Raw genomic sequence first — 27,758 nt, 5'->3', positions numbered from 1 at the left:
TATATATATATATATATATATATATATATATATATATATATATATATATACATATGTATATAACATACATACATACATACATACATATATATACATACATACATATATATACATATGCTTGGAGAATAGATGATCTAAATGACAAAAGAGATCCAATCCTCATGCCAAAATTTGAGGACATGGATAGCAAAAGGGCCTTCCTATCCAAGAGATAGGCTTTGAAGGGCGGAAAGATTTACCTCAATGAGGATCTCACACGCGCACAATTGGAGCACAAAAGGGCTAGCATGCCAAAAGTGTTGGAGGCACGTAGAGAAGGCAAGTATGATGTGCATAGAGATGGCAGAGTAGTCATAGCATAACGAAGGTCACAATGACGGTACAAGGCCTATGAGACGCTAAAGATGTCCCTTTGGAATTGTAATGATTCAATGAGACTTGATGCAGCGACACATCAATGTATAAATTCTAGATTACCAGATGTTGTGGGATACAAATGGGAGAGCGTCTATAGACCTCAACCCCCTAGACCAAGAGGAACCAAGGGGTCAAGTGGGGTGGCTATTCTTTATCGTGTGGTGTCACGAGATGTGCATGCAAGATATATGTGGGTAAGGCTAAGGATAGGGCAGCCAAGGGATCTATATGTTGCAATATGCTACTTCCCACCCGCCTCTTTAACATTTTCTCCTGGGGAGGGATCACCATTTGAAAAACTACATCAGGATATTATGAGATATGCAAGCAGTAGGGATATACTGCTAGTGGGAGACTTTAATGCTCGAACAGGAAGTGAGCAGTCCGCCTTCTATGATACTAAACATGAAATGTTTAAGGAATTGGCATTGGATGATCTAGGGCTTGTCAAGACATCTCAAGATAAGGAGATGACAACATATGGATCTCATCTGCTAGCCTTAGAAAGTGCTCACGAATTGGCTAAATTTAATGGCCTATTAAGATGGTCGGGGCTGGATGCTTTCACTTGTTGGAGCAACAAAAAAGGGGCCAGCGTTGTGGACTATGTAATGGGCTCGAAAACGTTAATCCCAAAAAATTAAGCATTTTGAGATATCTGATAAGCCCATTGGTATAGCAACCAACCATGTGATCCTAAAATTTACTCTAACATGTGGTCAAAGACAAGAAACACGCACACAGTCACACACATTCCTGCATTATGAATTTCTAGAGCAAACGTTGCATTATGAGTGCAGACAGACACCTACAAAGGGATATTACACTAGAGACATGCACACACAAGCAGGCAAGGAATGTCTTCCGCTGTCTTGTGCAGAAAAAGAAGAGAGATTATTTAGCCAAACTAGAGTCAGAGATGTATCAGCTCTTTTTTAGCAGAGACAGCAAGAAGGCGTGGAGGAAATTTAATGGGACACAACCCCCAATTCAGTTGACATCACCTACGGTATAGCATGAACATGCTAGGGCATTGTATGTGCCATTTGGAGGTTGAAGAATGGAAGAGCACATGACCAAGATGGCCTTGTGGCAGAGCATTTTGCACATGCATGTTATGCACTGGCCCCTATCTTGGCGAATCTCTTCACAATAGAGCTGTATGTGAGGGGTTTCCAGTAAGTTGGTGTGACCACACAATAGTGCTGATTTTTAAGAGTGGAGATCCATTGGTCGCTAACAACTACCGTACTATTATGATTGGCCATATGCTAGCAAGATATATGCCTCTATTGTGGAGCATGAGTTGAGTTGGTAAGCTGAAACATTGGTCGCTAACAACTACCGTACTATTATGATTGGCCATATGCTAGCAAAGATATATGCCTCTATTGTGGAGCATGAGTTGAGTTGGTGGACTGAAACAAAGAAAATACGATCTGCAGGACAAGCTAGCTTCCGCCGCGGATACAACACGCTAGACCATATATTCACGCTAAGGGCTTTGATTGAGGAGGGACGATCACAAAGACAAAAAATCCATTGTTGTTTTGTGGATTTCCGCAAGCCTTTTGATACTATACCACATGCAAGACTCATGGAAAGGTTGCGAGCCATTGGGGTCCCAAAGGATATGCAGGGATGTATTTATGCATTGTGTGAAATTGTGGCAGGGAGAGTACAAGTGCTTGGAGGAACAACAGATTCAGTGTCTAGCACAGTTGGTGTAAAGCAAGGTTGTCCCCTCTCTCCTTTGCTGTTTGGACTGTACATTGATGAAATTTCTGATTACATACAGAGATGGGGTGGTATCAAAGTCAGCTTGGCTAGGGTCCTGATACCAATTCTGTTATATGCAGAGGATATGATACTTATCACAAATCCACCTAAGGGATTACAACTACGTCTCGAAGCATTGCATGTGTTCTGTGAAGATAAAGGTCTCAAGGTTAATCTTGGAAAGACTAAAATTATGGACTTCAACACCTTGGCGGCTTGGGTGACACGTTCAGAGCATCACTTTCTATATGACGGTCAGCCTGTGGAAATGGTTAGACAATATGTATACCTTGGGGTCACTTTCAAAGAGCCACGATTTTCATGGAAGGAAACTTCAAAGGCCAGGCTTGCATGGGCATATGCAGCTTTGGGTACCCTAGAGTGGCAATGTGCACACATATAGTTTCAAGAGCCTCGTACCAAATCGTGGCTTTTTGACACTTTAGTTATGACCACACTACTCTATGGGGCAGCAATTTGGGGCCCAAGCCTTTATCATACTAGACGGATGCCACTTATGGACTACGATGGACTAGAAGCACAACATTATGAGGGCTAGGAACATATGGAAAGACTGCTGGTCATGATGATAGCACATATGATAAGGGCAAAAGCCTCGATACCACAAGAGATCATCCGAGCAGAATTGGGTCCTGCACCCATGGTAGTTGAGGCATTATTCCAAGCAATTACTTTCCTCTAGGGGATATGGCAGCTCCCTAAACACCGATACCCTAGACTAGCCCTGGAGTCTTCAAGACAACTTGCAATAGAGGGAGATAGACAGTGTTGGTAGGCACATATGAGCACATGGCCGAACTTACATGGCATGAGTACAGATAGATTGCCACCATTCGATTACAGCCTTGATTGCCCTACTTTGAGTCTTAGTCGTGCAGAGCTGAATAGTATGATCAAAGTAGATATCACTAAAGTGGAGACAGGAAGGACTTAGTCCAAGCCCCCTTTCCCATTAAAGACGAAAATGGCACGATACCAATGCCACTTCTTGCAACTCTCTCATGTTGGTTTCATAGTGAGGCCGACATACATGGATGCTCAACTTTCTCATGGACTCTGAGTTAATATTGATCAAATTCGCACCTCATCACATCAGTTGTTGATTGAGACATGTCAATGGAGTCATATTGCAGCCAATGAGAGGTTGTGCTAGCTATGTGGATGGGAGCCAGAAACGGAGGAGCACTACATTTGCATATGTATTGTAGACTATGATATCTGAGGCTGCTATCATTGCCTCTTTAAGAAGGGCTTTGGACCACTTACACAAGTGATGGACTATGAGGACCAAAGATGTTTGGGTCTTTTCTTATTGGAGCTCCAACCGCGCAAAGCAGTATTGTTACGAGATAGGAGGCAACCCCAACCTCATCCACCCCCCCAGAGAGCAATGACAGACTTTTTCAGTGTAGCTCAACCCCTAGCGGCTACCACCCCAAACACTACATCTCTTATTGATAGGCGTCATCGAGGGACATCATCACGCGGCATCACAGTTGACACAGCTACAGCATTACGCAAAGCACGACGCCCTAGAGTACCTACTCGGCAACATAGGCATACCTATATGTATCACGTGCGAGCTCTTTTAAGGAGTTGTCTCCTCTTTTCATGTGCTACTAGAATTAGCCTCTATTGCATTGGGATGTAACTCTTTTGATGCCACTAGGAGCTAAAATGGAATGAGGGTTGTTTTTAATTGAGGCTAAGCTGCCTTAGGCCCATCATACATGCACAAACACATTTATAAATTTTTTGTAAATTTTTGGTACAACAAAAACTATTTTTCCATATAAAACCCATTTTTCTTAACTTTTCTTGATTTATTTTAAATAAATTGATGTATTTATTTGATTTTTCTGAATCAACAAATTACATCACACTCTAATCCATCTTGATATTTAATTTTATCCCACAGGATCACAATTTGATTGCTCAAAATACCAAATATATGTGTACAATGTATGTGTCGAATCGCAGCCCAACTAAAGCATTTGCTGATTATACGCCTTATGCGGCTTGGAATGGACGAAAACCAATGGTGTCACATATCCATGTCTTCGGTTGTTTTGCATATGATTTAGTGCCACAACCACGAAGGCATAAATTGGAAGACAAAGCTATCAAATGCATCTTTATTGGTTATAGTGCAAAAAGTAAAGGGTACCACTTGTACCAACCCTCCACCAACAAGATTTTTGTTAGTAGCGATGTGATATCTGCTGAACATGCTGGTCATCCCTTCATGGACTGCAATGTGGGGCCTATGGACATGTTTGACAGTTTGTTGCCTTTATTTCAGCAAAGTGAATCCCATTTTGGTTGATTTCAGCAACCTATTCAGGATTTAGAGCAACAAAATCAGCAGCAAACACATGCTAAACAGCAACCTGATTTTCAACCCATTGATCAAGCCATTGCTGATTATGAAACGGCCAATCAAAGGAATCCTATTCGCGAAGCTTTAAAAATCCCTAGATGGTTGTTAGATACATTATGGGACTACAAACAACCCATCCCTTATCCCGCTTGAATTAGAACAACCACTCACCATGCACAAAGTAACTTGGTTGCACAAGCACCGGTAGCTATTGCATGCAATGAAGAACTTGTTTCTATACATGATGCTTTACAAAATGAACATTGGATGGCAGCTACGCAATCAGAGTTTAACTCTATTCATAAAAATGGCACATGTGAGTTATGTGACTTGCCTACTAGCAAGCCTCCTATAGGCACTAAGTGGATTTACAAATTAAAATGCAGATTTGATGGTAGTAGCATTGATCACTACAAATGCACGTCTTGTTGCCAAAACGTATGCCCAAGAACATGGGATTGACTATGATGAGACATTTGCACCAACCTCATGTATGACCACCATTCGCAATGTCATTGCCTTGACCACTCATTATGATTGGCATGTGCATCAATTGGATGTGAAAATTGCTTTTCCAAGGTGATCTTCATGAGGAGGTTTATATCACTCAACCTCCTAGCTTTGTTCAAAAAGGGTCAAAAAGCGAAGTGTGCCGTTTCCATAAGGCCCTCTATGGTTTAAAGCAAGCACCTAGGTCATGGTATGAGAAGATACACGCATACTTGATTGCTCTTGGCTTTAGTAATTCACACACTAGGAGAACACTTTATGTCTGCAAAGATAAGGATAGCCTATTGATTCTCATTCTTTATGTGGATGATATATTGTTAACTGGACCTCATGAGACACAGATTTCAACTTTAAAAGCTGAATTGCAACATGCTTTTGATGTGATAGATCTTGGCCCCTTGCACTTCTATCTTGGCATACAGTTAACTGCATTTGAGGGGGAGATTATTTTGCAGCAATCTAAGTACATTGGGCAACTTCTTGAGCATTTTCAGATGCACAACTGCAAGTCTATCTCTACTCCTGCTGAGACAAGCCACAGGTTTACGCTTATGGATGCACGAGAATCTTTGATGCTTCTCTTTATCAGCAGCTACTGGTTGTTTATTGTACTTATGTAATACGTCGGTGAATATTCGGTTTGGGTCTCTCAGTTGGCACATTTAATGCACAACCCTAATACTACACATCGGCAAGCAATTAAACGTGTCTTTCATTATCTCAAAGGCACTCAGACATTGGGCCTTTTTTTATCCTAATGGCAATACTCTTTGCTCACGTGTTTACAAACAGTGATTGGGCTCGTTGTTTTGATGCAAGGGTGTCCACTAGTGGTAATTGTTTGATGCTTGGTGATTCGTGCAATACTTGGCTGAGCAAGAAGCAGCCTATAGTTGTCACATCTAGGAGTGAAGCTGAATAGAGGGCAACATTTACAGCTATATTGGAATGTGTATGGCTCAAACACCTTTTGGTCAATCTTAGTGTGGGACAGTAATCACCCACTCCTATCTACACTGATAGTCAGAATGCCATGGCAGTTGTGAGGAATCTAGTTTTTCATGCTCGCACTGAGCACATTGAGGTGCATTATCATTATGTCAGAGAGAGGCTCCATCCAAGGGACATTGACTTGGTTTATATCCCTACAAAAGACAACTTGGCAAATGTATTTACGAAAGCTCTCTCTAGAGAGAAGTTTGAAGCCTTTCGTAAGGCTCTTGGCTTGATATCGTATAGGGATTGATCTACCTATTCCCTGTATATGTTCAAACTTCACATCATTCACTTGAGAGGGTTTGTTACACTTATCATGTTCGCCCTAAGTTCTAGTGTAAACGCTCCCTTATCTCACGGGCATTTTTTACCTTCTAGCTGAAGAAGGGTTTTTTTCCCCATGTGAACACCCGTCAGTGGGTGTGGTACTTAGTACATTATGGATTGTACTTTCATTCATTCTTACGTAATGGATGTGACCTTCCAGTACTCTCTTCTCTCTTATTGTTTACTTGTTCACTATGAGTGTGTGCAAGTGTGTGCATGTTGTTGAACCCTAATCTAATACATCCTTGAAACATATAACCTCATCCTCATCCAAAAGAGTACTAGCAAAAACATATGCTTCCTTGAAGAGGGAGCTCACGCTCAACCGCCAAGACCCACGGACCGCTTATTGCTTCAGGCATTTCAAGCAAGCACAAATAGCTCTCTCTCACCTAGCCAACGCGCCTTCAATCCCACGGGTGTAATGAGCTTACCTTGATGCCCAAGTGAGTGGCCTCCTCCCACAAGCACTCGGGTAGCTCCACGATCATAGTTGCAAGCTCAAGCACCCTCATGCCTCCTCCTTCGAGCTCCATCATCCATAGTCGTGCATGGTTTAAGAGAAAAGAAGAGAAGAGAAGAAGAGAGGAGAAAGGTTTCTCTACAGTAGGCAATCTCCTCCTCCCGTTGGCGACAACCCCAAAGACCACTGTTGCTTGCGTTTAGGAAACCTGGCTCATCCTCCTCCATCTGGCGTCACATCACAACTGGCGCTTCCATCATCAGAGGTCGCTAAATTTGCATTTTCAATTTTTGGCTCTTCCGTCTTCTTCGGCGTCACTCCACAACAACTAGCGTCAATCTTTAGGCATGTGTTTGCAAACTTAAAGGCTCCACAAGCAAGAAGGAGAGAAGAGAAGAAGAGAAGAAGAAGAAGCCACTTCAGCCATGCACCAAAGAATGAGCTTCTCATTCACTTTTTGAGTTTATATACAAGCCCTCAATTCCTTGGGCACCCATCCCCTTTTCACATAACCGGGCATCTTGCCAAGGTCCTCTTTGCCTATTCCCTTCTAGTTACCTTATCCCTTCACCTATGCCTCTCTATGTTTTACAATTCGCACAAGAGGGAGCCTGGCACTCTTTTATAAAATTTTAATGGCGCCTTTGCCTTCGACTTAACCTTTACGGTCGCCCTTGCGCTTTTGGCGTTTCCTCTTTTATTCCTTGCCTAGCTACCTTTTTCCGCATTATTCCATGTTTTAGAATTTTCTTTTTCCCGTCTTGCATTAGGGTTAACATTACCTCCCCTCCTAGATGAGTGTCAGTCCCATGGCACTTGCGGGTTTGTGTTGATGAGGGTTTGGTAATATGAAGGGTGGTCGTGTGAGTCAATGATAATGGGGCCTCGTGGGGATTGGTCCTACGGAGAAGCTAATCAAATGATTGAGGTGGTGGAGTTCAAGAGTGAATTGAGTGGACGCCGGGGCCTCCAAAGGTGGTTTGCAACATTTGTATTTACCTAAAAAGAAAATAAGATGCACTACCTAGGGAGGGGTGTCTATCTTATCGTGCGGTGCATTGTGCTCGCACTAGTGAAACTGGGAGCTGGGTCGAACCACAACCACAGGCAAGCCTAGGTGTTGTCCCACACTTGAGGACCCAGTTCGTGCATAAGGGAGATGCTGTGGGCGCAGCTTATGGACACAGGTCTTCACCATAGGCGAGGGTGACCTCCATAGATATGTCCTGCCCTTGATGTACTTTAAGCGTGAAGTGGGGAATCAAAAAATGGGCTAGGGGGTTAGGGGTGGAGCTGGTCTACCGAGGCCATCAGACCCACACTTGAGGACCCAGTTCGTGCATAAGGGAGATAAGGTGGGCGCAGCTTATGGACACAGGTCTTAGCCATAGGCGAGGGTGACCTCCATAGATATGTCCTGCCCTTGATGTACTTTAAGCGTGAAGTGGGGAATCAAAAAGGGCTAGGGGGTTAGGGGTGGAGCTGGTCTACCAAGGCCATCAAAAAAGGGCTAGGGGGTTAGGGGGTGGAGCTGGTCTACCGAGGCCATAGATATGTCCTGCCCTTGATGTACTTTAAGTGTGAAGTGGGGAATCAAAAAAGGGCTAGGGGGTTAGGGGTGGAGCTGGCCTACATATAGTGAGGTGATTCATTTGCTTTCTCTTGTTATTTTCTTCTCTTGTTCTCTTATCCTTTTCTTTTCTTTTTCTCATTTCTTTTTTCCTTTGTCTTTTCTTTTCTCCCCTTCTTTTTTTTTGGATTATAACGACGAACTAATCTTCGTCGTTATGGTCATGCGAGGGAGAAGTTGGAGGCTTAATGGATTTGCTAAGAAATTATCTACTTTGGATGTATCCTTTTAGGCCCATTCAAAAGTTAAGAGGAGTGGTGGATAGGAATGGGTGGTTACATTGAGTGAAGCGGTTGTCGTTCATGTCCTCTAAAAGGGCCATGCAAAAGGATGGTAAGAGAGCAACTCGCATCATCAATCTAGACATAGCACAGCTATCTATACCAGCATTAAGGTCAAAAAAGAGCAGCGAAAGGTGGTACTCTTGCAAGGTAGAATCTTTCTTTAGCAATACTCTAAGGAGTCTAAGATAATTACTAGTAAGGAAGATAGGGTTTGGGCAAGAGGAAAACTCACTAAGGAAATGGTCAATAGAAGCATACAAGTCATTCTCATTGAAGGTCAGGTGACATTCACGTTGTATATTTTCAGGAAATCATATTTGCAGTGGATGTTTGGATTGTAGTCCACCCCGACCCTTCTAGGATATGGCATGTAGATAGGGTTATTTCTCTCAAAGGGCAAGGTGGTGCAAAACGACATCCAGGCGTCCATGTTCCCATCCCAGATTCTCCTCCTCCATCTTGGTTGGCACTCATAGCCTTTTAATATTCTAGGCACTTTCAAGACCTTATTCTCCCAGTAGTCGGAAGCCTCTGTTCCCTATAGGATAGGATTCTTTTCTCTTTTGGAGGTCCATCTATCTCCCAACCTCCTTCCAACATTAATCACTTGTTCCACCACCTTGATTGATAACACACTACTCAATGTGGCGGGGAATCGGAAATTAAAGTCGAATGGTTCGTGGCCATTCTCTTGCTCCTCCTAGACTATGAGTTTTGCATTCCAGTTCGTTGGGAAGCAATCTTCTCTTGGCAGGATTAGCACTACTGGAATCATTACCGGTTGCCTCATAATAGCCTTGCGCTTACAATAAGGTCTTGGGGACCTATCGCAGCCTGACCGTCGATACCTATAGTTTCTTCTTTGCCTCCTAGGTTTCAAGTGTGAGTTCCTAGGCTTGCAAGGTCTTGTTTGTATGCTTCTAGGCGGCAGTCCTTGATGTTTAGGCACCCAATTGAATTGTGGTTCAGGGGCCTTAGATTTGATCTCAACGATTTGCTGGCAATGTGGCTTAGCAGATTGTGACAAGTCACAGCCCCTCTCCTCAGGCTTGGTGATGGGTTTCTCAACCAGTGGTCTTACGGGCTTTGATGGAGCTGCGCTACCCTTGCTGAAAGCCGTGACTATTCGTACATTCCCGATAGTAAGGTGAATACGCTAAGACTCGTAGTCAACATTACAATGTGTTTGCTTTTTAAATGAGCATTCTAAGAGCGATTCCTTATCAGCATCTTTTGTATTCGGCAACACATAAAAAATTACAAATATGCTTTCACACTCGATAGAGACTGTGACCTTGAACTTTCCTGAAAGTGCATACGATCGATCTCCAAATGGACTAAGTCTAGCATTGATGGGTTATAGTTGTGATCGGCCAATTTGAGTCCAATGATCGTGAGTTAAGATATTAAAATCAGCTCCCTCATCGATCAATGTACCAAAGGCATGTGTTTGTTGGGCAGTGACCGTTATGCACAGGTGAGCAGGTGCTACTACCTCATTCTCCTCCTCGTCAATGTCTGTTATTGTGGCAACTCGGACATTCACAGGGGACTCTAGCATGGGAGGCTCGTGCATTGCATGTGTAGGAGGGTAGTACGTCTTTATGTGGCTACCATTGAAAAAGCCTATGCCTTCTCCATCTAGGGTCTCAAGCTCTACATTGCCGATTCGGTTGATAGTACAAACTCGGAAATGCCCTAATTGTTAGAATATCAAGCTTCCGCTACTCTTCAGTCAGTCTATCTTTATGTATGTGACCAACATTAGCTGGATACAGCTATACACGTGTGTAACATTCAATAAGTCAGTGTAGTCAGTGACTTAACCACAGTTAGTTTTGGTTAGTCGTACCTATATGTGTAAGTCTCTTTCAGTGAGTATGATGGAAAAATAATGGAAGAAGAACAACAATGAGCTGAGGCTCATCTTCTGCTCCACTCCGTTTCTCTCTCTCTCTTCCAACATGGCATCAGAGCATGAATGCCTGAAGCCTGAAGGCTTGGCAGTGGCCATTTGACATCAAGACATCAGATCTAAAGAAAATGTCATCAAAGGAGACTTTGCGTGCAACCCGTTTTTTTGTAGAAGCTATATCTTGCTATATAAATAGTTTTTGGAGAAACGGCCCGCTAAAGCTGACCCTTTCAATGTGGTCTACAACTTTGAAGAACAGAATTTTTGCAAATTCCTCACAGATTTTGAGATATTTAGCACAGACCTGTGCAGACTAGTTGTTTACTGCAATAAACAGCAGGTGATAGCATCATTGCTTGACAGAGAGCTTGACTCAGAGCTCATCTAGGAGCTTGAAGAACTGATTACAAATCTGAAATAACAATGGTCTGCTGTATACAGACAACCTACAGCATGTATGCACCTCTAATATGAGCTTGGAGCTCTCAAACTTGTTCAGGAGAACCATTGAAGCATAGGCATATGCTGGGAAGTCATACGGACTTGATGTCATGCATTGGAGCTGGGATTTTATGCTGAAAAATATTCAGATTTGGAATTTTTTAATGGCTGGAAACTATCACTGAATGTAGGCAACAAGCATTGTCTCTTACTGAAGCATTACATGTCATTTTGGAGCTCCTGTCATTTGTATGACTTGACATATGTATGTTGAATTCTTGGAAGACTACAGAGAGCATTGGATGCAACTGAGGATTGAAATCTGGAGATGAAACAAATGCCTTGATATCTACTTGGCTGGTCATTTACAGTAAATGGAGTATATGGCATTGCCTCTCTACACTCCTTAAAAAAAACAGCATCATTTATCACTCAGGATCTCAAAGGAGTTGATTTCCTAAATGTCAGGTTGCAGGTTTTAGACTGCATATCCTCTTCACTGCAGTAAGAATACATGAGACAGAGATACAGTACTTGCAGAGTTTATGTATTGACTAAAATACCTACGGGTTATCCCACATGCTTGTGGATGTTTCTGAGGTTGTAAAGGGCTGAAATACCCTGTTTCTTTGGTGCAAAAAATTATTGCAGGAAACTATCATGAATTGCAAGAAACTACTCTAAACTGCAAGAAACTCCCCTGAATTGCACAAAACTATCCTGAATAGCAAAAATTTGGTCCTGAACTATAGGAAACGGAGTCAAATACTTACGAGTTGTATACATCACTGAATACCTAAGCTGCAACTATGGCAAATGCTCAAGGCATTGACAATATCCCTCAAATTGTGGGAGAAAAGCTAGACAACAAAAATTTTGCTTTATGAAAGTTCCGTATGAAGAATTTTTTAGTTGGCAGAGGTTATTGGGACTTATGTACAGAAGATGAGACTGAACCTGAAATGCCTGAAAGGAATCCGACAAATAATTAGAAAATGGTTCATAAGCTATGGACGGAGAGAACATGCAAGGTGTTACATTGGTTTTCCTTATATATATCAGATACTATGGTTATACAGATTACTGGATGCAGTTCTCCAAAGGATGCATGTGATATACTCATGAAGAATTATGGAAATGTAACACATGCAAGAAAGATTTAGCTGAAGCAACAATTCAATAACACATCTAGGAATGGCAGAAGCATTCAAGCCTACACTACAGAGATCAAGAATATAGTGGATCAGCTTGCCACCATTGGATCTTCAGTGTCTGAGGATGATATAATTGCAGTGACATCGAATGGACTTGGCAAAGAGTATAAAGCATTTGATACGTCTATTTCTATGAGACCTTAATCCCCTGATTGGGATGAGTTGATTGCTTTGCTATTGCATGAGGAAGTTAAGCTTGGGTTGAATACAGGTTCTAGTACGTCTCAAAGCAGAGACATTGTTCAGGCTCAATCAAGTTCAGTAGAGCAAGGATCCAAAGTATTAGCTGATGTTTGTGAGAGAGCTAGCACCTCCGCTCCTCAATGATGGACTAATTTAGGCTATTGTAGCTAACAATATATTTGCCAAGAGATCACTATTCAATGTACTAGTCACTATGTTTGGTATGCAAATGGGTATTGTTTTCACTGCAGCTCTGAAACTGTAGATTCGCATTGATTAATGATCATTGTGGACTGATTAACAAATGTTGGTTTTCAGTGTACGATCATTAATATTCAGTGGTATTCAACTGGTATTGTGGACAGCACCATATATTATGATGCCATTGATGTTTTAGCCATGGTTCATGCTTGATTTACGCTATGCTATGGTTTGATTTTGCCAGATGAGTTGAGCTCATGAGAAATAGACATGTCAAATGATAGTCTAGAAATGTTTTGGAGATTCTTTGTGAGTCATATGTTATGTTATGTTGGCTGGTAATTTTCAGCATGTGTTGGGCATATGGAATGGTTGAGCAACAATGTGCAATGTTGTGTTAACTATGATGCCTTGTGAAAATTCCAGTCCACTATTTTTCTTTTGATGCATCTAGCAATGCAATCGAGGACGATTGCAAGGATTTTAAGGGGGAGAGCTATCATGGGGACATGTATTTTTGAAACCTCACTTAGCATGTGGATTAATTTTTAATCACATGGTTAAGTAAATGTTGCACATGTGAGGTATAACTGGGGCTAGAGTATTTTGTAGATTTTTTTTTTTTAACACACAAAAACTCTGATTTTTTAATTTGGGGGATTTTAAAAATTTATGCAATTTTTTATCTATCTTTACCATCTTAAGTTATTCAAAAATATTAGATACCCTAAAAGTGTCAAAATCCTAATTTTAAAATTAGGGTTTTATGAAAATTTGTCCAATTTCTCATCCATCTTCCTTGTCTCATTCCGAATTTCAAAGAAATTTTCAATTTCTCACACTCAATGCCAAGAAATTTAAGGATTTTGGCAAACTTGACCAATTTTTGAAATTTCTTGAAATTTCCATTAAAAATTTGGGCCATTTGTTGAAATCAACTTCCATTGGCAGTGAAATCTCAAAATTCATCATTGGCATTGGTCATTGACAGGCCATCAAACCTCACATTTGATCTTGCAAAACCTCACATGTAGCTCGGGCTATTTTGCAACAAACATTTGTAGCCACGAATGAGGCCTATATCTCTTTCTTGCGTAGGTTGGCCAATACTCACATGAATGAAGATAATTCTATGACAGATCACATGACATACATTTACAATTTGTGCGAGCACTTGTTCAACGTGATGAGGTGATTAAATATGGTGAGATGTTGAATATCACTTTGAGCTCTCTTTTAGAGTTGTACCTTGGTTTTCACACTTCACTGAATTTGTCATTCAAGGGGGCAGTTGAGCCCCTCACATTCGTAGAGTTGACTGTCCTCTTGTTTCAAGAGCTTAGAGAAGCAAACTTAGAAGAATACGGCGCTACGTTCAAGTGATTCAGCCATGCAAGCAAAATGCAAATCAACCCAAGGCTAATGTTGGGTAGCCTTCAAATAAGAGTAGCAACGATGCAAATAAGTCTAAGAATAAGAGAAAATTCCACTATTGCAAAAAGCCACGTCATTATATTGAAGAATGCAAAAAAAGACTTGCAAAAGAGAAGAGAAGACTCTGATATGGCTGTCCAAGAAGGTTTGAGAGAGTTTCAATGTCCCACATATAAACCCTAATTTGGGAGACCCCAAACTTTCTATAAACAGTGTCATAGAGACGTGAAATTTTGAGATGCTTTAATCTTGCCAATAACATTACATTAAGTTATTAAGCAAATGTGCAAGGTTGTTTATTAGCACGTGATGCACATGGCAGTTATTTCATGGTAACAGGCCAAGGACCCCGAGGATGCAGTGGATATCAAAGGCAAAAAATGTGATAAGTTATGCCTGACAAGTACCAAGTGATACCCAGTTTCAGATTCAAGCCTAGACCAATTTATTAGCCGCTAATATCACTGGCAACATTAGAGACTAGGCATTAATTAATTAATTAATTAATGCTGGTCTAAGTGTCAATAATTGCTCAAGGATACTTGGAAGACAAAGTGGCCTAGCTAATTTAATTATTGACTGGTGGAATTAATTTTTTAAGCACTAGAATAATTTTTTAATTAATTTTCAGAATAATAGAGGAGGCTACACTCTCCAGTATCAACTCATCGTCCTCTATATAGAGTGCTATATCATCTGCATACTCTGAGTCTAACAACTCACTCCCTCTCTCATTGCAAGTCTGAGGCCGAGTAATCCGCTCACATGTGACTTGAGGAAGTGAGACATCGCCTCTGCAAAGAGTAGAAACAAGTAAGGGGCCAGGGGGCAGCCCTATCGAACCGATCTCTCCAACCGAAACTCCTCCCCTCGCCTTCCGCCTATGAGAACCCTGCTAGTGGCCAATCTGTAAAGGGCGAAGACCCCGCGAATCCAAACCTAGGGGAATCCCAACCTCATCATGGTTTGGAGCTGTAAAATGAAGGTTAATGATATTTTAGCTCAACAACTCCTCCCTCTAAAACATCACCTCTTCTTCCTTTGTCAGTTGAGTGAAGTTTGAACGGGTGGCACCGGTTGAGCGGTGATGAGATGGAACCCAATACCAACTATTGAAAATGGAGGAAAAGAGAGAGAGTGAACACAAGACAGTAAGCAAGAGTGGGCACCAATCCCACACTCAAAAGATACAAGATAGTGATAACTAGCTCAATCGGAGGTACACTAACTCTAGAAGTAGTCACGCAACTTATTAACTTAGCTGTGTCCGTACCACACTAAGACATTGGACATTGCCCATAATTGCCCAATTCTAACACTCTTCTCTCCTTGCCACACTTTCTACCTGTTTTCAGCCTACCCAACCCTTTCCCAATGCTGCAACTGTAGCAACAATGTTGCACTTTACTGCAACAGCCCCAAGCATCCCCCCCAAAGCTGTGATTTTTGCAGCTAAAGCTGCTTTTTGACGGCCATGTTAGCAAATACATCAACAGCAGCTACATTTTGCTGACATGTATTGTTTGTTTGTATTGTGCAAATTTGCATCTTGTGGCTGATATGCTGGCATTCATTTGTTCCCAGCATCAAAGCTAACTAGAGACAACTTCAAGATCTAGAAACAGTTCATTAAACCCATTTTGAAGACAAATTCACATAGGGATCTCATCAAAGGCTCCACTTCCCTCCACTCCTATATGAGGACAAGTATAGGAACACACTAGACTAGCTATTGTTAAGACTAGCTCGACGACTAGAATTAAATGCTTTCACATGGTTTCTAGATAAGCATACTTTTAGAGGGTCAAGTGCAAGCTCTTCTAGAAGGGCTATACAAAGGCTCAATGGGAGCCACATGAATTACCTACTAGAAATCATATCCCCTCATTGTTGCTACAAATCATACCTACCTCTCCTTCAGCATCACCTAGCATTATACATTAACTCCACCATGGCGATGCACTCAGCAACACCCCGTGTACCATTTTACTAAAGAGATCGCATCTACTAATTTTGCCCACAATATTGTCCCTTGCAAGACAAGGACCCATGCATACCCTTGGAGAAGCTCCCAACACACTTTGTCTCCACAATGCATATGTTCCTACCTCCCATTCAACCTTCTCTTTGCCCCCGGCACCCCTGTGGGCAAAACAGCTGGCATGATGATGCATTCCAAGAAACTCATGCTTGGCTCCAATATGAGGACGCACTACACACCTAGCTACACACACACACACACACACACACACACACACACACACACATAGAGATTGGCACATGTGAGAGTTGAGATCCCTGTCACCTCTCTAAAGACAAGACATATATGCTACCTTGCTCTACCAAGTACCTCAAGGGCATGCTTCAGGCCGTCATTGACACACTACAAAATGGTTAAGCACAAAACCTTGCCAAACTAGTAGGTGAGCAACTCTCACACGTGAAGGAAGTTTTGTGACAACTCCTAACCAATTGATTCAACAAAGGCCTTTGGGAAGGCTTCCCTTTTAATGAATCAGCTATGAAGATGTGTTTGGACACAATGAATACAATTAGAGACGGTACACACACACACACACACACAGAAAGAAAGAAAGAAAGAAAGAAAGAAAGAAAGTTATATTAACATCTACAAAAGGCCAAATCAGTCTATAAGACCAAAATATTACATCTCAAAAGTCAAGAAATTTTCCAAGTCCCAAAATAGTTGTCATCTAATGCTATGACTAACTAAATGGAGAATAAACAACAAACAATATGCTAATGAGTACAAAATGATGTTGAAGCCAGATACAATGTGAAATTACTCATGAGTTACTCTAATCTCAAGATATCTCTCATGGGTCTATCTAACATAGAGAAGGTGAAGCGGCACGATATGGTCCCCCGATGATAGTGTAGTATCCTTTATACCTACAAATGATACCTCCTGCAGGGGCATGAACTCGTTGGGCATGCACAACGAGCTCTACAACTCTCTCTAGCTCTGTCTAGGGTGGTTCCCTATGGAGGACGAGGGTTCTATAGTATAAAGAGTAGTCTATGCTCTGTAGAAATTTGAGTATATGCTGGTGTGCAGCACCCTATCTCTGCTCCTAGGTCCGTAAGAGGTCCTCTCTGTGATGGCACAACTCCAATAAGACGAGGCTGAGAATTTGGGAAATCCATCACCCTAGATAGTGGCCCAAATCCCTCTCTAAACAGGCAATGGAAGTGCCCTCTTATCTAATAATACACCGAACATCTACATAAGTAGTGCTCCTCTATCTCTAGCTTGATCTGATAGAGCTGGCAAATCTTGCCCTCCAAGGGGAGAGAGTCCGTGCCGTGTTGGGTGTAAAGTCTCTTAATCTCCGTGTGTATAAACTTATATGGGTGAATCTTGATATTGGTTGTCATTCACTTATTTATGGTTATTTGATGCTCTAGTAAGAGCTTTGTAAGTTACTTGGGTTAGATGCTCTCCTATATATACTACTTGGATCTTGGATGTATGGATGACTTCCACATGATGTTTTAAGCTTTGTTTGCTCGTTTGGCATTTGAATTTTGTTTCAATGGGAGTCGCTACTCGACATTTGAATATTACATTGATCTTACAATGAGACCATGGGACTTGGTGACATGTACATGCTCTTGCTATGCTTTATGTACACAGTTGATGGTTAGTGGACTAATTTGAATTATGATGTTGTCAACATTTTATTATTTGTGTACCTTGACTTGCTAGTACACTCATCTTCGGATTCTCTCACCCTCACTCTCACTCTCAACACTACTGCTCCATTTCTGTCTCACATTCCATTGTGCACTCATCCCAACAAACTGGTATCAAAGCTACGGTTGTTTCTCTCACACAACAAGTACATCAACGAAGTACTTGACAGATTTAATATGGCTGATACTAAGCCTCTTGGTATGCCTTTACCGCCACATACAAAGCTTAGCAAAGCTGATTGCCCAAAGGATGATGCAATTGCTAGTGCTATGACGAGCATACCTTATGCATCGGCTTGTGGTTCTTTGATGTATGCCACAGTTGCAACTCACCCTGACATTGCTCATGCAGTGGGAGTTGTTAGTAGATTTATGTCTAACCCTGGCAAGCCACATTGGGAAGCAGTGAAATGTGCCTTTAGATACTTAAAAGCTACACAACAGAAGTGTATATGCTATGGAAAGGGTACACTAGAGTTGCAAGGATTCTGTGATTCAGATATGGCACAAGAACTTGATACTAGAAAATCTACCAGTGGGTATGGTATGTCTTCACTTTGGCCAGTGGGGCTATTTCTTGGTGTTCAAGGTCGCAAAAAATTGTAGCACTGAGTACAACAAAGGCTGAATATATTTCAGCCACCACAGAAGCTTCTAAGGAAGCTATTTGGCTTGGCTGTTTGGTCAAGGATTTTGGTCTCTCTTCACATACTCCAGTGCTTGGCTGTGATAGTCCGAGTGCCATATGTCTAGCTAAGAATGCCATGTTTCATACGCGTACCAAACACAGATTTTCTATACCACTTCGTTCGAGGGGTCTTGGATGATGATCTTGTTACACTGACTAAGGTCAAAAACCAAGATAACCTTGCAAATGTTCTCACTAAGAGTCTTGCAAAGGCTCAACATGAGCATTGCATCCGATTAGTGGGAGTTGGCTACCTTAAAGGCACCACTTCGGGCCTTTAAGTGGGAGGTTGATGGGTGTAAAGTCCCTTAATCTCCGTGTGTATAAATTTATACGAGTGTGAACTCACCCTTATTTTGTACCCTAACATATAAATACATTTTATTTTGTGTACCGTGACTTGCTAGTATACTCATCTTGGGATTTTCTCACTTTCACTCTCAATACTGCTCCAGCTCCATTTTCGTCTCACATTCCATTGCACACTCATCCCAACACACCATATCTACATATCTCCATCTGTAGTTGGTGTGAGGATGTACGAAGCTGTCCAATGGCGCATCATACCCCATGAGACAGATGTACATCCATGTATCTCAGGCAAATAACAAAGCCATCAAGGGATATATGCAAAAGATGCTTCCATTAGAAAGCCATCTTTGCCCCCAAATCCTCAGTAAGTGTCACCCATGTCCTAGCTGTGTGTATTTGAGTGATATCAATCCTAATGATGCGGTTTGACTCCTCTTGGCTAAGGCAATCCAAGCTGTACTGTAGTGGTGGGAGATGATCCATGTGTAATCAATGTAGTTGTTACCATCCCTCTCTCTGAGCATACTAGCACTCAATATCCCCCTGAATGCTAGATGTCTAGATGACTCTAGTGTGAGTCAGAAGTCTCTGCCACCTTAGCAAGGTCCAACGCCTATGCAAAAAGGTCATTGTTTGGAAGAGAGTCTCTGTCGCTACGGGTGGTGCTCCCATCTCTGCTCTAATAATATCATGTGGTATAGAGGGCTTACTCCGAATCATCAATACTAGGGGTCTCTCCATCTACTCCCACCATCATATATCTCCTTCCCCCTCGGTAGTGGCTGATGTCAGAAATGGAGCAGCAATGGAAGCGTAAACATATGCTATAATAAACTGCTGAAACACAAGAAAAATGAGAAAGGAAAAGAAAGAACAATGAAGAACACAATACAAATGAGAACTTAGATGTATGCTCAGGAAATAGAATCCATATATCCAACACGAGACTGTCACATATAGCAATGAGTCACAGGCTGCGTGGGCACTGGCACTGGTTGGCTCCTCTCTCCACACAGTCTCCACACATGTGATGGCAGATGAGTGACTGAGTGAGGAGGAGGAGCTTGAATATATAGGACAAAAATATGTCCTCAATATGATCAGGTCGACCAACATTTAATGCTAAATATGACCAAAATGAAGACCATAAAAAATGCCTAAAATGTCCTAAATAATGTGCCCAGCCTTTGCATGCACAGACTCACACATCAGCTGACATATCTGCTAACACCCTCTCTCAGATCATGGGTGATCTGATACAGTACAATGGTACAATGAGAATGAATCATAAACCATACAACAAAGAACCACCAAGTTGAACCATGGATACCCAAGCAATGGGTGATCAAGCCACCACCAAGGTGCCTTGGAGAGAACTTGATATCGAGATCAATCGTACTAGCTCCTAAAAATAGAGAAGATCATAGCATATCTTTGTGTTTGTCCAAAAGTCTCTCAGTAGCATACATGACCATCCTGTCAAAAATGCCTCTTGAACATACGTGACCATGGATGCCCCACCACACTGCCAAGGTGTCCCCTCATGTGAGCTCAAGACTAGGAGCCAAGCCCGCTCTCTATCAAATAAACAGCCCATCATGAACCTGGATATCAATTCTAGCTCCAGGATTTCAACCTGCCAAACTTCAACCTCTCTGGATCCTCTGCACTTGTATAGATGCATAGATGAGGTGCGGCTGCCCCATCTATGATCTCACTACCCTCTCACACTCCCTTTCTAGTATTGGAGAGTCGTGAGGGATGCCGTCATCACCACCACTAGAAAGCCGCTAAGGAAGGGGCCATCAATCCCTTCTCGTGATCCAAAGAAGCTACTCCTTCTCGCGCCTTGGACTTCTCCTTGCTCGAAGGATCGAAGTCTGAGTCGGAGGCAAATGATGCCTCGTTGGAGAAGTGCACATCCCGCGTCGTCATCTTCTCCTTCTTCTTCTTGGAAGCCAGTAACTCTTTGCAGTCCTGCCGTAAATGACCTTTCTTCCCACAGTGGTAACACTGGGTCTTCAACAACTTCTTCGTCAAACCCCTCTCTAAAGCTACAAAAGCCTCACTGGAATCTCCGTGTAACATATCATCAGTGGATGTGCACGGAGCAGCCATCTGTAGAGAATTTAGAAAAGAAGTAGAGAAAAGAAGGTATTAGGAGAGGGAACACAGCCAAACCACAAGCATAGACTACAGAAAATTAGAGTTCACATGCACTATTCACCAAAATCTGACCAAAACAAGAAGAAATCTGCTGCGAAAAGGCAAACAATCTGCCTGAAACAGCAAAAATGGCCTGATAATGCAATTGCCCAACCAAGAAAAGATATAGAGACACCAAAACGCAGGCTAGAACAGACACACAGATAGTAGAGGTGCTGACACAGGCTGTATGGATGCTGACGTCAGCAAAAACAGAGGAAAAACAGGTCGCCTGATTGGAGCAGCAGTCGCCTGATCAGGAATGGTCAAAACAGTCCTGAAAGAAAACATAGTAGGAGCACAGATCCTAAAATCGGATACCATGTAAGAAGTGGAGCAACAATGGAAGCATAAACATATGTTGTAATAAACTATTGAAATACAAGACAAAAGAGAAAGGGAAAGAAAGAACACTGAAGAACACAATATAGATGAAAACTCAAATGTATGCTTGGGAAATAGAATCCATATATCCAACACGAGACAGCCGCATACTATAGTGAGTCACTGGTTGTGTGGGCATTGGCAGTGGCTTCTCTCTCCACAAAGTCTCCACATATGTGATGGTAAATGAGTGATTGAGTGAAGAGGAGGAGCCTAAATATACAGGACAAAAATATGTCCTCAATATGATCAAGTTGGCCAGCATTTATAGCTGGTCGGCCAGCAATAAATGCTAAATATGACCAAAATGAAGACCACAAAAAATGCCTAAAATATCCTAAATAATGCGCCCAATCTCTGCATGCACACGCTTACACATGAGCTAACATATCTGCTAACAGTTGATCCTAGGTGGCTCTTCTCATGTGGTAGAGGGTCAATCCCCATATGGGGGCCCCATGCAGAAGTGTTGGTGTGACCAAAGTGTTGAAGAGCCAGAGCTTCATCCAAGGCTCCCGAAACTATATGCATGCGCACTAGCTCTCCATCAATCCTAGAGCCACATAGCCTCGTATGAGTCTATTATCTACTACTGCCCTTCTCAAAGTGAATCTCGGCCTTGAAAATGTAATCCCCAAGTAAACATATCTATGGACCACCTCCACTATCTCCTCTCCATATGTGAAATGGGGTATTGATCGCCGAATCCACTAGGGAGAAAGTATTAAATACAATAACCTTGGTTTTTCCAAGGTTCACTGTGAGATCTCTATCCTAACAAAAGGCACTTATAGAGCAACATGTTGTTTCCCATCTGTAGCCTCTCACCTCTAGCAAGTGCATACCTGGAATTTAGTGTGTCTCTGTGTACAAGATTATGTCTCTACCAATGAAGGTCTCCAACAATAGCCCTGCATCAGGATTCATTCCTCATGGCTCCATTACGGTTCCACACTACGAACTTCAACTATGTCTCATAGGCCGCGCCCCATTATTTGGGTCTATCTTTGATAATGATGCATCCGTCTCTGTATACTACCCATTTGCTCACTTTGCAGGCCTTCATAATCTATGGCATGCATTCTCTGCGGTGGGCCACCTCGGCAGGTGCAAGATTATCCTCAACATAGACTTTTTCTCCTTTGAGAACCTTCCTTTTCGAAAGGAACATTCGTCATGTCTCAAAGTCAGAAAATTTGAGGATAAGGGCCCAGCTCTTTTCTAGATCCTTCCCTACACGCCATGCGTTATCCACAAAGGAGGGCTCCTCGTGTCATGAGGACATGTATTTTTGAAACCTCACTTAATTAATTTTTAATTACATGATTAAGTAAATATTACACGTGTGAGGTGCAATTGGAATTAGAGTAAATTTACAAGCCCGAAACCCGAGAAAATCACGAGATGTCAAAGGCAAAAGATGCTGTAAGTTATGTTGCACAAGTACTTAGTGGTATCTGGTGTCAATTGTTGGCCTAGGTCATTCATTTGGCCATAAGTGTCAGTTGGTGACACTAGAGATGTGGCATTTAATGGTACCTAACGCCAATCTAACGGTCAAAGATAACATAGAGAGACTCGGGAGTGGAAGATACTAGCCAATTTAATTATTGGCCAGTCAGATTATTTTTTTGGGCACCAAAATAATTATTAGATTAATTTTCAGTAATTAAAGACTGAAAATTAATATTTAATGATGGATAATGGTGGAAAAACCATTTGGGAAGGCTGCCACTTGGCAAACTTGCCCGTACAGGCTAGTAAAAGGCTGAAGAAGAGAAAAAACGAGATCATTCTTCTTGTAGCAAAGGTGGGAGAGCTGTGAGCAACCATGACCACTCTATTTTCAGCCACTGCACCCAACCACGAGTAAGTTTTGAGGAGGCAATTGCAGATTCGAACCCTCCACAGCTGGGCAATTGCATCTAGGTATAAGCTGATTTGAATGTCTCAGCTGTAGGGGATAGCATTTCATGTTGTTGTGGCAGGGCAACAGCTGCATTTGACTGATTTTTAGTCATTCTTCGCAACAAAACTCTGAATTTTCTCTCTCTACAGCTTTCTCTCTCATCTCCCAACCATTTCACAGCCTTGCTCCGAAGATCTCAGCATTTGGACCCTTGGAGATTGAAAAATTGCAAATTTCTCTCCTGTAAACCCTAATTTACAACAGAAATTAGGGTTTAGCAATATTATTGGGAAGCGAGCCAGAAATTGGAAGCTCCAAAACTTGGATTCAACAAGATTGAAGGTGAATTTCAGCTGAATTTAGGTGGACAACTAGCCAGCCATTGAATTTGGGGCATTTCCATCTTCTATGAAGTGGGTGTACCTCTTACATGGGAGGGATTTTTCCCCATGTGAGCACACTTCAATGTGCAACTCTATATAACCTTAGGGTTGTACCTCGTATTCTCATTCTTGTGATTCATTTTAGTGAAGGTACTCGTGCATGCTTCTTTATGTGTCTACTCTCATCCTCACTCTCTACTCCATTTCTTGTCTATCAATGTCCATTCAATACAACAATGGTATCAAAGCCATTATGCCACCGGTCTCGCCACCAACGCTACATCAGTTCCACAGCCATGCCCAACACAGGGAGTCCCTCATGGCATTGCTGCCCACAGCCACCATGACTCCAAACATCTCAGCCCATTTTCTGCTGCACACAGCCTCTCTCTCTACACACCCTGCCCGCAGTTCCACACGCAGTCCTGTGCGCAGCCCTGCACATAGCCTCTTTCAACCCTGCCCACCACCCCTCTCAACCGTACCTGCCATCTCTTCCATTTGTGTAATTTCTCATCCATCTTGCCTGTCTCTGCCCATCTCTTCCATTTTTAGCTGCACTAAAAACCTGAGAAACCCTAAAAGTGCAAAAACCCTGATTTTTGTACTTGGGGTTTTTCAGAAATTTCTACAATTTCTAGGCCATCTTGCTTGTCTCATAGACTAAATGTACTATGACAAGGATCTCAAAGATCCCATTGCATAAATTTAAGAAAATCGATTCCTTCTTCAGAGGGAGGCTTTGTGGAGGACATGTGGCCCTCTAGAGGGGTAGAAGATTGCTAGAGCATCATTGCCAACACTTGAGAGGGAGGAGGACAAATGTCCAGCTTGCAGATAGGTGGCTGAGAGGATGCATGGTACGGCAAAGATAGAGGTGATGTAGGAAGCTAGATTGAAATACAGATATCATGCAAGAGCTTCCATCGGCCTTGGACTGCAGATAGAGTTAATATAGACTTCTTCCACACTATGGGAACCATACACTTTAGATAGGGAGTGCAAAGATCCCAGAGAGCCGATAGATCCATAGCACAAGGCCTCTAGAGGTTGGACAAGTGGCTATAGAGCACTACACAGCCTTGCCAGGATTCACAATCAGAACCCCCCCCCCCCCCCCCCCCCCGCCCATTATGATGAGACTGAGAGATGGTTGGAAAAGTACCATGAGGGTGATCGAGGGCATGAGCAAGCATGGAATGGCTACTTTCACCGAGGAGGAGCTTATGTAGGCACTGATGGCCTTGCCTTCAGCCAAATGCCCAAGGGATGATGGATTGGATAGAGCTTTCTTCTTGAGCTATTGGGACCTTCTCAGCACATGCCTCCTCGCGGTTTTTTGGAAGATCGTAGCATCAAAAGACGTGACAGAGAAGCTATCCAAGGGATTAATCCACCTCATTTCCAAGGGCAACAAGGACAGAATGGAGAGCACATAATGTACTTGAGAGAATAGAATCCCAGACAGCATTTTCACCTTCCATGAAACCACAACTTGCCTGTTCCAGGAAACCAGGACTTCATTCTGCTTCTTCTCGATTTCAAGATGACATATGACCAAGTAGATTGAGAATTCTTGGAGATCCCTATGTTCAGGATGGGATTTGTAAAGCAGAGGGTTATAGCAGTTGCTTCTCTCTATTCTTCGACCCACAGTTGGGTCCTTGTCTATGGGGCTAGAGGAGATCAATTCAGCATTCAGAGATCAATGAGACATGGATTTCCACTCAACCCCAGCAGTTCTTGTTCTCTATTCTTCGACCCATAGTTAGGTCCTTGTCTATGGGGCCAGAGGAGAGCGATTCAGCACTCAGAGATCAATGAGACACAGATTTCCACTCAAACCCTTCCCGTCCATCTTTGTAGCAGAGGCTATGAACTCCTTGACAAACAAAATCCACAAGTATCAAAGAGATCAGGTTGCCCATCCCAGATTTTGCTGAGCTTCTTGATGTAGAGTTTGCAGATGACACAGCACTATATTTATATGGGGATTTTAACATGCCAGGCCTATGTGCCCTTTTGTAACATGCCGGGCCTGTAAGCCCATCTTTATATAGCTTTAGAAGAGAAAGCTGAAAATTAGTAATGCTGATTCAGTAATGTTACTTGAGTTCAGGTATCATGCTAATCACAGTAATCAATTATAACAACAAAAAAGTGCCATACATTACAGCCTAGCAGAAATCCTGATTTCACTTCAATTATCTACTTCTGTGGCTAAAGGGTGCAGACATACAGAGGTGGTCATATCCTCGAAGCGGATTGAATAACCCACTTCGTCTCCCAGTTTTACATGCATCTCTTCAGCAACCCGTGCTGAGACAGTCTGCAATTAAAAAGAACAAAGTTTGAAAAAATATCACAGAAAATGAGCTCAACAAAGAAACTGTAACCCCTGCCCAACACACATACTTGAACAGCTATTCGCCTTGGCTGTGTGCAAGCAATCAGCCTTCCTCCATCAGCCCAACCACACTCCACTAAATACTGCCATATACAATAATTTATTCATTGTTAGTTTGATCGTTTCCACATCATCTATTTTCAGAAATGAAGTTATTAATGGATGTTGCAGTACAAGACTGAGCACTTTGAAGTTTTAAATGACCTCTAAATTGCATCCAAAAACTGACCCTAATCCTGTCTTAAACAGCACAACATAACTCAGCTTAAACATATGCTTGACCTCTAGAAAAATATTGAAATTTTGATTAATTTAACTCACTTTATAGCTAACTAACTAGCTGACTGGCTGATGACTGTTCAACTATCTCCCTATTGCACAGTGTCCCCCATCCAAGGGACTGACTGCACAAGGGGGATAGACCATATAAGCTCAAAGGATCATCGACATCACATGGTTTTCATAGAGACAAGCTCCCCTTTGAAGAGTTGTCATACCTGTATGGCAGATTTCTTCATGTTTTGGTCAGATTTTGGTGAATACTGCATGTGCACTCTCATTTTTTGCGGTCTGTGCTTGTGGTTTGGTTGTGTTTCCTCTCCAAATACCTTCTTTTCTCTCCTTATCTTCTTATCCTCTACAGATTGCTCCTCCGTGCACATCCGCTGATGATAAGTTACATGGACCTAACTATCTCACCTAGAGTGTTGTGATAAAAGCTTGGTTTGTGCAAAAGCGACTATGGTACGTCGTATGTGGAGCTATTCCTCATCCTCAACGTCCTACTCCAACACTGGATGATTTTGATGAAAACAACCATGAGGAAGTGATGCTTGCATGGGATTCAGACGATGCCCGTGCCTATTCAGCCTTGCTTCGATGTATTTCTAAAGAAGCCCTACCAATCGTTACCTCTTACAAGACATCTTCTGAAGTATGGTTGAAGTTGCAGCTGTTGTACGCAGCACCTTCCCCCATGAGGGCACTCACTCTTTACAGCCAACTCCAGCAAATTACATTCGAGGTGAAGGATATTGTCCAGTCTTTTCTACTTCCAGATCCAAAACTAGCTTCGGCAAATGCAATCTGCCCTTCCAAAGGCTCATCTTATTGGGCTTGTACTCTCCAAACTCCCTCCGGTGTTTGATGGAGTAACGAATGCTTTGAGGGTGCAGACATCATCCGCTTCTATCAGTTTTACACATATGACCTTGATGCTACTTGAGCATGAGGTATCTTTGCGGTTACAAGGGCAGCTTTCGTCATCTTCTAGAGGTTCTAGTGAGGCTTTTGCAGCTTCAAAGAGAGGTTCAAAGAAGAAGCCCCAGTGTTACCGCTATGGCAACAAAGGTCATTTATGAAAGGACTACAAAGAGTTAGCAGCTTCCAAGAAGTAGAAGGAGAAGAAGACAAAGCGGGATGCAAACTCCTCTTACAGTCATCCTCTGCCTCAAACTCCGACTCCAATCATTCGGCCACAGCGAAGGCCAAGGCACGGAAGGGATCAGCTTCTTCGGCTCATGGGATGGGCTTGATGGCCCCTTCCTCTGCTGCTTAC

General features: G+C 42.3%; 1 protein-coding gene across 2 annotated transcripts in view; it reads right to left on the bottom strand.

Annotated features, from left to right (window-relative positions):
• LOC148014897 (RNA helicase family protein) overlaps window positions 1-27,758 on the bottom strand; it is a 291,388-nt gene that overhangs the window by 219,134 nt on the left and 44,496 nt on the right. For both annotated transcript variants that reach the window (XM_087665509.1, XM_087665508.1), the window contains exons 3-4: window positions 26,209-26,283; window positions 26,033-26,122 (exon numbers count right to left, since the gene is read on the bottom strand). In XM_087665509.1, coding sequence (XP_087521635.1) covers window positions 26,033-26,122; window positions 26,209-26,283 — 165 coding nt within the window. The remainder of the gene's footprint in view (window positions 1-26,032; window positions 26,123-26,208; window positions 26,284-27,758) is intronic.

The sequence above is a fragment of the Lygodium microphyllum genome, chromosome 24 (genome assembly GCF_053477565.2).
Source record: "Lygodium microphyllum isolate KBCC chromosome 24, Lygodium_microphyllum_v1.1.10, whole genome shotgun sequence".
Lineage (NCBI taxonomy): Eukaryota > Viridiplantae > Streptophyta > Polypodiopsida > Schizaeales > Lygodiaceae > Lygodium > Lygodium microphyllum.
The sequence above is the reverse complement of the archived record's forward strand: the minus strand, read 5'-3'. Positions and strand labels throughout refer to the sequence as shown.